Source organism: Penicillium manginii (assembly GCF_028828005.1).
Source record: "Penicillium manginii strain IBT 31320 chromosome Unknown utg000009l:1.0-3297300.0:1.0-3298630.0, whole genome shotgun sequence".
In the NCBI taxonomy this organism is placed as follows: domain Eukaryota; kingdom Fungi; phylum Ascomycota; class Eurotiomycetes; order Eurotiales; family Aspergillaceae; genus Penicillium; species Penicillium manginii.
Window position 1 is genome coordinate 1692012 of NW_026643110.1, and position 12155 is coordinate 1704166.

The following is a 12155-nucleotide window of genomic DNA, read 5'->3' on the forward strand; positions in this document are numbered from 1 at the left end:
ATTTGATACGGTAATGGGTGCTATAGCTATAACCCGTGGGATTTCGGTTGATTGGACAAAAGAATATTCCCCTTTTTCTGTCTGCATGCTCTGTGATTTGCAGAGCTTGATTATTTTTGGAATGCTGAATTACACTAGTAGTCTCCGACTCTCAATGAGAATGACTTATGATATTAAAAAACCTTTTCCCCTGTTAGACATCGTAAATACGTAACTGTGCTTTGTTTTATAAGAAATGGGATGCCCAATACACGACGCAATTAATCAAAACATTACGTAAATACTAAGTAGTAATCAAAGACCAATGACATGTTGGAAAGTATAAAGAAAAAGTGTAAGAAAAATCCCAAGTCCCTTCACACCAACTTGGAAGAAAATGTACCGAAGTCATTCAAGGCTTCGACAGCTGTTCCCGGCGGAAGAACAGAAGGAAACCGCCACTGAACATCGTCAACGGTCAGCAAAATTCGTTACTTCAAGGGGTAAGCATACTCACCAAATAATCAACTGGAATATAAGCGCAATCCAAAACCATGCATTCCCCAAAGCACTCGCACCCGCAGTGATATCAGGCGAAATAGGACCGGGTCCAATCCTGTTCGGCGCAAATGCTCTGGCGCAGATAGTCGCGATAGACCCAAGAACTTGCGATACAAGAAGTGTGAAACATATATGCATCCGAGTAAGCGTCTGTAAAAGAATCATGCCAAAACCAACGCCCTGAAGCGCGTCCATAACGCCGAGCCAAAGCCACAGACTTCGAGAGACCAGTGCTCCAGACGTGTAGCTACCTGCCCAAGGGAGGAACAGGCCTGATCCGGATGTTCCCCACCATATTTGGGCCCAGCGGGGTGCTCCAAGGCCGCAGGCTACGATTGGAAGAATCCAGCTGTGGGACTTAGATATCCAGCCAAGAAGGAATAGTATTGCTATCCAGGCGAATCCGAAAAAGGCGACGCAGAGGCAGAGGATTTGCCATGGCTTGGCGTGGTTTGAGATCCAGAGGACTATTTTGAAGTCAGAAATGAGCTAGGGAATCCCCCGGTTGGAAATCTGGGCGGGATGACTTACAATTCCAGTTTCGTCCGTATGGGGCGCTGAGGAAGAAATTTTGAAGAATGATAACGACCCAATTCCAAATGACAATCTTGCGACGGAAGACGGATTTATAGAATGACGGCACTTTGCCTGGTGTTTGTCGGTAATAATTGGGCAAGCCGAAATAGACGATCAACCCAATCGACCACAAGAAGATTGCGATTGGGGTACAGACGGCACTGTGAGTTGTGTCAGTAAGATGTCCAAGGTTGCCTCTGCAAGAAAAAGAAAAGGGACACAAACGTCATTCTCCAGGTATTTGTAACGTGTCCTTGTGAATTGGCGACTCCGGCATTGGATGCTTTCGTCAAAGTAGATCCCCAATACCAAAGCGCAATAACATACACCTGCTGGGTACCCTGAATCATGCACGCACGGAAAACCCACTGTTTAACAGGCGCGCCGCTTTCATCCCCAAAATTGAGGGAGAAGAAAATAGAGCCACTCGAGGATGCGGCGGCGTAGATGCCACTGCCAACATTCTGAATCCATCCGCGGAGATAAGAGTTGGGTTCGAAGTGAGCGAGGCCAATAATAAGAAACGCGAGGCCGTATAAGAACCATGGTACGGTAAGAACGAGCACAGACTTGAAAAATCGGAAGAAAAACCACCATAAAATGGATGTGATCAAGTAAACGGTGGCGATACCATATAGCTTCGCTGCTGTCTGGCCGACTTCACCGGTAAGTAGGGTAATTTGGTATGAATTGGCAGCAATGATCTGGCCAAGCCCGAGGAAAAGAGAATAGACAGGCCAATCCCCGATTCGTAACTGCATCCATTTCTTCAAACCTGTCGGTGGTACGTAGTCGTCGCCGAGGAAGAATTCGTCGGCCTTTCTTTCAGGCAGACCACTCTCATGAGATGTTGTGTCGTCGTTGGTGATAGAGCCAGGTGGAGAAGAACCACCACTTTTACCGAACCGCATTGATGGAGCAGGCGACTGGTTGCGTCCCAAGCGAGCATCTCTAAACCGATCAAACCACTTCTTCTCGCTCTTTTCAAGATATTGCTCGATGCAAAGTTGTGAGTCGGAGTTTGCGCCATTCAGCTCTTCCAGTTTCCTTTCAAACGCTCGGTAGTATTCCCCGTTGCTGTCTGTGAAGAACGGGTCAACCTTTTGAAGCTTATAGTCCTTTTTGTCACCGACGACAGAGTCGACAGACAATGCAGAAGGACTGCTGAGGCGATTTCTGGAACCTGCCCATGGCCGCGATGGTGGGAGTAATGTATCTTCTGTGCCTGTTAAGCTAGGAGCTGCAGAGCCCGAGGGCGTGGAACTAGATCGACCGGCTAATGAGCTTTGACTTGATTGACGCGCTGAAAGAACATCTCGGGTAAGAGGAATGCTGGCACCGTCTAGCCTGCGTCCTCCATCCGATGATTCGGGCACTACTGTGTAGTCGTCATCTCCGTAGCATGTGGCCATCATCTCATCGCCGCTGTCATCTTCAGCATCTGAAGGTGTGACACTGACAATCTCTTCGTCAACAATACCTCCTTTGCCGTGGGATCTGCGCCCACGGCTTTCAATCGGAGCAGACACAGGCCGGACAAGTGAAGAAATTGGTCGGCCAAGTGCAGATCGTGGCATTTCCTCAGAGCCAGGGCTAGGGTCTCTGCTATAAATCATTGAATTGCGTTGCATTGATGCAACTGTTCCCGGCCGGCTCGGTGATCGCAGCGGGGGCGTCACAGTACCGCTCGACACACCGGATCTCATCGACATTGTCGCTTGGGGAGTCATCATTCCGTAAATTGCATTATAGGACCCAGCTGTGGCTTGTGTAGGTTGAGATTTTGCACGTTCTTTGCCGTGAATTCTGATCGCAGTAGTCTGGAGGATTTCCAAGTCCTCGATCCATTGAGCAACCGGGAAGCGCTGTTTGGCGGATCTTGCACGCATCATGGCACGGACTTCGGGTTTCGAGCTCAGAGCACTGTTGATAGCAAGTTTGAACTGTTTCAGTAGATGGGAGGTTGTCGTCGACTCGACAGTATACCACCATCCAGGCATTTGACCGAGTCCTCCCACTCGAGCACCAATGCCAAGAGCACCTTTACGGCCAAACTCAACGGCCACAAGACCAAAAGGCTCGTCACGAGATGGTATCAAAGCAAATTCGGCGCCAGAAAAAACAAAAGGAGGTAGTACGGTAAACTGCGGCTTCGAAAGCACTCGTCCCGGGTAAAGCTTCATCATACGGTCCAATTTCAATGCCGCGAACTTGCCGTATAAATCGATGATCGGACCGACGCATATTAATTGGACATTTGGTCGGGATTCAAGCACACCAGGCATGACATCGGCAATCAAGTCAATTCCCTTTTGCATAGACCATCTTCCCACGAAGACCAAAAGATCAGCATTAGGCATTTGATCAAGGCCAGCCCATTCCTGAGCTTGTCGTTTCAATTCAGCTCTGCGAATTTCAAATTCGATGTCCACACTGATATCGCGCTCTTTTGGAACTTCTTTATTCCATTCGCCAGTGTCGGACGGATCTGGATTTGGCAGGTTTCCGACCTTCTTAAGGCCCCAGAAGATAGGGAAACGGGCATAAGACCGCTTGCCATATTTCTTTGATACGCCAACTGCACCAAATCCTTGTTGGTGGAGGCGTAAATAGCTTGCACCGGCATGGAGGAGATTGAATACTTCGCCAAACTGTACATAGCGAGTAGCAGTGTCCATGTCGAGATTAAAGACTGAGCATACCTCGGTCTTTTCCTTCTGTGTCCTCATAGGCCATAAGCCTTGGAACTCAGCGTTGTGGAGCGAGAGACAGATGGGAATTGTATCTGGCAGCTGGTATAATGGAGCTATTGAGCCATGGTAGTCGTTGATGTGGTATAGGTCGATAGGAAACCTCTTGAGGGCTTGCGAGATGCATTGATTCCATGCTGAGTAGTAGATAGCACTGTCGAGATCATCCATTCGGGCAGGATATGGCTCCTTCATGGACTGTTGACGGAACACCGGGGCATCGAGAAGGACATAAGTAATGTTCCTCAAATTGTGGTATTGGATCTTGACTTCATACGAGTTCCCGAGAATGTTAACAAACATTGACTCGGCCGGTTTATCGATCGGATATTCGACTCCACCAACGCATGGAATGACCCAAATTAGGTCTTGGTGGCCAAGTTGTTTGCTCATCAACTGAGCCATCACGCCCAATCCGCCTATTTTTATTCGGATCCCCCAGTCATCAATATCGTATTCCATCGTCGCAACTAATACCTTTCGCCGGGTTGAGGTACGGTTGCCAAAAGCAGATGTGCTTTGGAGGAATTTAGACTTGGTTGCAAGACGTACAATCGGATTTTTGGAGTCACCTGGTTCGAACTTAAATCTGTTCAGAACATTGAGAGAGATGAGTGTTTTCTTTTCGCTAACCCCGACTTGGTTGAGCTTGATCTTGTAGAATGTTTTCTTGAAGATGTAGGCGCAAGTGAAGGCCGTGATGACTGGCACAAGCCACAGCAAAAAGTAGAGCGCCATTTGAACGTATTGAGATCCTGCTGGTACAAGTTTGAATTTGAGTGTAGCATCGTCAAGCTGAATTCTCCAGGCCAAGTGGGGTTTTGGGGGATGATCTGTAATATTGATAGTTGTCGTACTCAACGATGACGGTGGCAAACGATCCAGCACGGAATCACCGTCAGAGTCACCAAAGATATAGCTTTGGTCAGGATGCCCGTCAGGGTTGATTCCCCAAATGTTGAGTTGACCCTGGGCAGGCCATTCGGTCATAAAACGGAACTTCCAGATGCCGTCGCTATCTTGCTTCACAGTGTTGGCAAGACCTGCATCATAGCCGTACTCATTGAAAGGTCCGTTGAAGAAGAGATGGGGAAATCGTCTGGGCGCTGTATCTTTATATCCAGGTCCGTCGCCTTCTTGAACATAGTCACTGCTACCCGTGAAACGATTCCAGTACTCAATACGGACATGCTTCCCATTCCACCTCTGCTTTTTTGTTCCTGACCAATCTTGCTCCTTGATGCTGTGGTTCCCACCCACATAAGGTAACCATTGTGAAAATGTGCTTCCCCAGTTGGTGGAATAGCGGTACAAATCTGCACCAGCAGCGTGCTGTTGAATATAGAGGCTTCCATTTCCATGTTGATGAAGCAAGCTACTGGAGTAATTCGCAGATGTAAAAACAATGGGATTGTCACGCTGTCCAATGCGAATCAAAAAATGGTCGATTGCATTAGTGTATTTTCCATCGCTGCTTGATGCATTATTGACGGTCAATCTGTGAACTCCATTGTAGACATTATTCAAAGTGGCCGTCCAGACCCAAGTGCTAGGGATATGTCCTGTATAAGATGATGCCTCTCTGTCGTCCACAAACCCACAGTCAATTGTTTCAAGGTTCACAGATGGATATTGTCCGGTTTCCGTGGATGAATCCAGAGAAATTGATTCTGTTACCAGACTGCAGTTCATTTCCGTAGAGAAATAAAGGGCAACATCAAGCGTCTCGCTTTCTCCGGGTAGCGCGGTGGACAGTACGGGGACGTCGTGACCGGGAGTAAATTTTGTGATCATGGGCCGAGGAGGCACGAAGTTTTTCTTGAGAACATAAGCTCTAAACTCATAAGGCGAAAGAGTCAGATTGTCGAGACAACCATTCCAATGAGTGGATCCATTGAGCTGTAGCTTAGTCGGGCCACTTTTTAAAACAAGCTCGTCATGTGGATAGAACAGATTTTTGACAGTGGTATTCGTATCGAATGGAGAGACCAAGGCCAAGTTTCGATCAGAGCAATCAAAATCGTAGGTGACAGTACGGTTGTCATTTTGATAGACGAACCATACTGTCTGGTTGCCTGATTCTCCAAGATCTTGCAGCTGGAAGTATGGGCTTCGCATGATAGACCACATGCCTGTTTCGGTTGGGATTCCATTGGAGCCAGGTAAATACACATCGTGTGTTTGGTTGGATAAAAGCTGTATCCACCAGCCGTCATTGAGAGCCGGGAAGTCCTGCCGCATTTGATACATATGCTTGATAGTATTTCTCATTGGATGTGCAGGATCGCGGTGGTCGTAGGTGGCACTTTCGTCGTGACAGCCATTTCGCCCTGATCCAATTGGCCAGTTATAATATTGAGTTGAAGGTAGCTGGAAGCAACCATGGGATTTCCATGCGGTAGCAGGTGACATCGCTTGGCGGCCAAAAATGTAGTTGGAAGCTGTGGCGTCTAAGATGTAGAATGCTTGTTCTTCACCCCAAAGCAACAACGGTATACCAGGCATGTGCAATGTGATTATAAATAGAGCCAGTAAATGGCGTTCAATGCCTTGCTCAACAGCTGGCCAGCGGAAGACGTCTTGATTTGTAGCTCCATACATGTGTCGAGGATCGAATTTGCCGGTATTCGCGTTGATCATGTCGTTTGTAAGAATCATCTGGTACCAGGCTTCTGTCCAATTAACGGGGACATCATAGCCAGCAGCCAAATTGCCGTCCATGCCCAGAAAGCGGGTTAGGGATCGATAAATAGAATAATGAAAGGCAGCGCCGTCGATGGCTTGCTGGTTCTCCTCGCGAAGGAAAAAAAATGGGTCGGAGTTGTTACTCAATCGGAAGGCTTCATCGAGTGTCTCTGGGAGCATATCAGGCTGCCGACCGCGACCTAGAAAGACCGAGCCCAGAGTATTCCCGGCTGTAATTTCCCCAGGGAGGAAAAAGTTGTTTTTTCCAACTTTGCGAGCACATTCGCGGTAGGATCCAGAGATATCGCCTAATGCATCCACTGTCGCCTGCGTCGCTTTGTCGTAGCGAAAGCCATCAATGTCAAGGGAGGAGATGATCATGCAGGAATGGCGGGTGAGCCGCTCTCTGACACTGGGGACCCATTCACGCAGACGGTCTTGAACCGAGGCAAACTTCGCGAGCTCACGCTGCCAGTCAGGGTAAACGCCGAAGGCTTCGATATCGCCATACTGGTCAAAGTCACTGTCGAAGCACCCTTGTAACTGATCATCGACATATTGTGAAACGGGGAAGCCGGTCTCGTTCCAAAATCGGGGATATTGACAAGTTTCATTGTAGGTATTCCCGAAGTGGAAATCGACATACTGACGATCTGACTTCCATTGGGCGCTATGTTCTTTGAGTAGGAATGGCGTGGTAGTATTGAGATATCCTTGAAATCCAATCAAGTCGCCCATTCTGTCACTGTTTCAGCTTCGAAAGGGGAGGCTTGCAGAGTTAAGAATACTTACGTTGCAATGGTGTTGTCAAAAATCACATACATTCCACGATTGTGGATCTCAGTGATAGCATCTCTCCAAGTTTGCAAAGTGCCAAAGTGTTGATCTAACAAGGTGGTATCAAGTGCCGAATAGCCGTCAGCTCCCCATGGCTGGTTCATGAGAATCGTTCCGGCCAAGTATATAGCCTTTCCATTGAAAAGTCCACGGATTAGTCGAGCTAGCCAGTTAAAATGGGAGTTATAGTCTACACATACCTTGATGCCCATTCCCTGGAGATAATCTAGGGTATCAACTAGTCCGGATACGTCGCCGCCATGACGCATCTGGTTTGAATTCAGATCATGCTCGAAATGGGTCCCATTGATATTATCATTGGTTGGATCGCCATTCACGAAGCGATCGAGGAATAAAGTATAAACTGGGAAACGCCAATTCTCTGGTGATGGGAAATATGTGTGATTGGGCCATTCTCCCCAATACTCGGCTGGGTTCCTTGTGTCGGGATTTTCATTGATATTATAGTCGATGAGCGCCTCATCATAAGGCCAACATTCACCTAGTTTTGCGAGGAAGACAAGCAAGGCACTTGTACACTTCCAATGCATGATATCTGATCACCGATGGCAAATGGTTGAGATCAGATGCAAAGCCTATGCTTTGGGATTGCAGATAAAATAGAAGCTCACTAGTAGAAGGACACTTGGTAGTACACCCTTCTTCGTTGAAATTAGTAGTCTGTCATACATTAGGTCTAATAAATGGTCGGAAAGAAGCCAAGCAAATATAGCAGAGCGCTTAAACAAATTCCAAGATAATATTGCGGAGCCGAGTAAACGAACTTACCTGTGAATGTTCAATTGGCCACTGTGGTATTTATCGGGAGCAAATATCGACGGTATGCCTCTAGCCTTGGAACCTCCACCTGAGACCCAGTATTCCCAGAAGTCAAACCCAAGAAATCCTTCCGTATTAGAAGAGGACTGGTTGTAATGGTTTCTTGCGAGGTGGCCAGAGGAATAAATGGGAGTGAATTTTCACTTAAACAAGCTGCACCCAGTCGCAACTAGAATTCAAGACATACTTCAAAGAACTCTTATGTCCCTTCTCTTTACAGAAAGTACATTGTCTGATTCTGTTATCTTTCGGCTCAATATGGAGATGTTGGGAATCTGTGTCCTGGACTCCGGAATTAGCGACAAGTCAGATTGACCGCTGATAGGAGGTATGAAAGTCAGTATACATATGGAACTTCCGGGTACTTGACCGGGTCTTTCAGAGCAAAATCTATTTCGAGATGTCGTGGGCTCAGACGACAAAAGTAAGTATTGTCTCACGAGATTCCCAGATTCCTAACCTCCTTCGAGCACAATCAATAGCTCTGTGCATTATCGGCGGTCAGTGTGGAATGTTTGTGGCTCGACAATACCTAGTGCTATCTATGTTGTGTATGTATCACAAAAGTTCTGTGACACAATCATGGATGATAGCATAGACATGCGTATCTCTACTAGGGTTCGGCGGTGCTGAACATGCCGTGGAGATCTTATATCAGTCCGATTTAAACACCGACTTTCATGAGATTTTTATGAGATTTGTCACTCGATATACACGCCGAACTGTGTCTTTTTACTGACTTCATTCCGAGTTTTCGAATTGTACTTATGGGTATCTTGTTACCTAGGAACGAGAGACTTTTCTTGGTAGTAGAATACTCCTGCTGTTCAAGAAGAAGTCTTTTGTATATTATATTATTGTGCGCTCAGGGGTAAAAAGTGGACTCATACATCTATTCACGCAAATTTAGTCATAAGAAATTTTGGTTCCATTTCACAGGTGCGCAGATTTACTGAATTTTGGTTTCAACTGCCGCAAGCAAAGGCGCATAGGTAGGTAAAGCCTCCATATCTAGAGCTACCGCGCGTTGGTCATTTGAATCTGGCCAAAAGAACGATCAAATTCTGATATTCCATAACATGATAACTTTTATATTTTGTAGGATGATGGGCAGCACTTCGAGAGCAAATTATGTAGGGAGGTACTAGTAACGTGAAGGCTTCCACCCCTAAGCAAATATTTTCAAGGTTGACGGCACTCGGCAAAGAACCGAGAAAGCGAGTTTCCAATCAAGACAAACAGAATCTGTATATTTGAAGGAAGAAAAAGACCTAGTTCCTACATTATTTGCAGGTTAGTGCTTCCCGACTCAATAGAATAATTGACATAAGCGGTCTTTCCGCGGAACTGCTCATAAATTTAGAGCGTATAATGATCCCGATTAGACATTCTATATGCTTTATGCAAGTAACCAACGAGTGAGAAATCTGTAGGCTCTTCTATTCGGTACCCAGAAGCGCAGCACATGGTATCACATACTTTCAACACCTCGAAAACCAAACATTCAGTGTTGGGACTTCTGGGGTACATGGTTCAACAGCATAGAGAATGAGATTGAGGTGAGCCTATTCAAAATTCAACAAGCCGTTGGAACTTTCTCCCGTTCTGCAAGAACTATAATTGAACGATCTTTCCCGTTTGTTTCTAAGCAAGATATGATCTTTCTCCACACGCCCTGGGGCACCAATGAACTGATCTTTTATGTCCATTCAAAACGTCAAATATTTGTCAGCATGTGTAATAGAACAGGATCTGGAGTATTGCACGGGCAAAGACCTGAGTTCAAGGCACAGCATGACTATGGTTGGTCAAAACTAGCGCTATTCTGTCCCTTTCGGGCTCATTTACTGGTACCCCAATGGCATTTGATGGATGGATCTCGAAACATGAATAGTCCCTTCCAACAATGAACCACCACTCTTCTAAAGCAAATAAATACAAGCCAACCTTGATCCTGATACCTAGGTAGTGTATGTATTCGAGTTGATACGCAATGTGCAATTCCTCATCCAGCTATAATGAGGGACCTCATTTTTCGGTACATGGACCGAATTCAAAACCCACTGTGTACCCAGTTTTTTTGTGACACCCAAACAACCATTAGGACATCCCCGGATAACTTTGACCTTTCCGCATCAGGTAAACTGAGATTCTTCAGGATTGTTGTCCTAAGATTCACAAGTGAGCTTCAAGAACTCGAACGCAATCCCGAGTGCTCGCTGTGCGAGGTATATAGGAATACTAGTACGCACTACCTGGGCATCGCAACTAAATAGTACAACTAAGTTGGAGTGAACGCCCTCCCAACAAACACTGTCTACCCCAGGTTCAGATCTTATTCCCCACCAGTCTCTGGTCATGAAGTAGACATACATTCTGGATCATGTGCCGGAGTGGCCCGATTTCCCGAGACGCCCTGCACCTCTTTTGGCCTGATACCCCGCGAATGGTCTGAGCGCGATCAGATCACTACGATGCCTTGAAAGGTTGATTTGCAGTCACCCTTCTGTATTCGATAAATACCTCTTCCTCCCTAGGTATCATGCATGCCAGTCGAGGTCAACTTTGAGCAAACCATTGTCCGTGCCGGTACGACAGTCCGATTTTCTCGGACCTCGCCTTTCGACTTTGCTATCACATAATCACACCTGATTCTGGGATTATCGCCCATCTGAGACAACTTGAAAATGGTATAGTTCGGGTTATCGTGTACGACATATCGATCAGGGGCCCCGGGTGTGAGGAACTTGGTCAGTGTCTATTACTATCAGTGCACAGAGCACCTGGGCCCGTCATTGGACTCGTGAGACAGAGCGGATCATAATGTAGGTACTTGGACATCCCATCCTGTGGTGGCTACAATTCTGCCACACATTTGACATGAACGAGGGTAGACAGACAATTGGTCTCGGGGAAACATAGCTAATCAACAGCGATCATGATTCGGCCATGAACTTAATTCTTCACGCAATATATAGAATGGAATAACTCTGGGTCTATCCTGGTATCAAAACTCCTTTTTTGGTCTTTCATACATCATGTCTCAATAAAACTATCCACAAGCTTTTTAAAATTACTGGGCGCCGTAGCGAGCACGGTAATCCTTCAGGCGCTGAATCTCAGTGGCACCGATCTGGTCACCCAGCTTCTCGATCAGGTCGTTAAGACCAATGACCGCACGGATGGGGATGTTGCCACCCAGGTCACGCTGCGCGCAGCCGATAGCGCTCTTGGGCTCGGTATCGTTGACCCGCTCCTCACGGTCGAGCAGGACGACGACACCGGCAACAATTCCACCCTCCTTCTCGATGATGCCGACGGCTTCGCGCAGGGCGGTGCCGGCAGTGATGACATCGTCGACGATAACGATGCGCTTGCCCTTCAGAGCGGCACCGACGATGTTTCCTCCCTCACCGTGGGCCTTGGCCTCCTTGCGGTTGAAAGAGTAGCTCACGTTGTCCCAGGTACCCTGAGGAGAGCCAGAGAGCGAGTCGCGCACAGCAAGCTCGTTGGTGACGGCGGCACAGATGGGGATACCCTTGTAGGCGGGGCCAAAGATAATATCGAAGTTTGGCTTGGGGACACCGTCAGCGCCGGTGGTGACAAACGGCTCAGAGGACAGGACACTGGCGTAGGCGGCGGAGGTCGCACGGAGGAGAGGGGCGGTGTGCAGCAGGGAAGATGTGAAGAAGTAAGGAGACTCGCGGCCAGACTTCAGGACGTAAGTGCCGAAGGACAAGACATTGTTGGAGATCAACAACGGCAGAAGGGAGGACTTGTAGTCCTGATCGGCGGAGGGGGGAGGGATGCTGGCGGCGGACATGGTGGGATTGGTCGAAGAATGCGAAATCGGTAAATAAGAGGATTGAGAAGGTGCACTCTGGGGAGGAGGGAGAGAGAGAGAGACCAAGGAGAGCAACTGGAGGT

The 12155-nt window shown here is 47.4% G+C and overlaps 2 protein-coding genes across 2 annotated transcripts; both read right to left on the reverse strand.

Moving 5' to 3' along the window:
- Positions 1 to 391: 391 nt before the first annotated feature.
- On the reverse strand, positions 392 to 7939 carry ags2 (alpha-1,3-glucan synthase Ags2; the record flags this gene model as incomplete). Its single annotated transcript, XM_057109038.1, has 6 exons — positions 392 to 440; positions 497 to 1007; positions 1072 to 1277; positions 1342 to 3767; positions 3819 to 7296; positions 7344 to 7939. The coding sequence occupies 6 exons, from the start codon at positions 7937 to 7939 to the stop codon at positions 392 to 394; spliced, it is 7266 nt and encodes a 2421-aa protein (XP_056954139.1).
- A 3362-nt stretch (positions 7940 to 11301) lies between these two features.
- On the reverse strand, positions 11302 to 12051 carry N7533_012389 (orotate phosphoribosyltransferase; the record flags this gene model as incomplete). The annotated part of the gene is made up of 1 exon (XM_057109039.1): positions 11302 to 12051. The coding sequence occupies one exon, from the start codon at positions 12049 to 12051 to the stop codon at positions 11302 to 11304; it is 750 nt and encodes a 249-aa protein (XP_056954140.1).
- Positions 12052 to 12155: the final 104 nt, after the last annotated feature.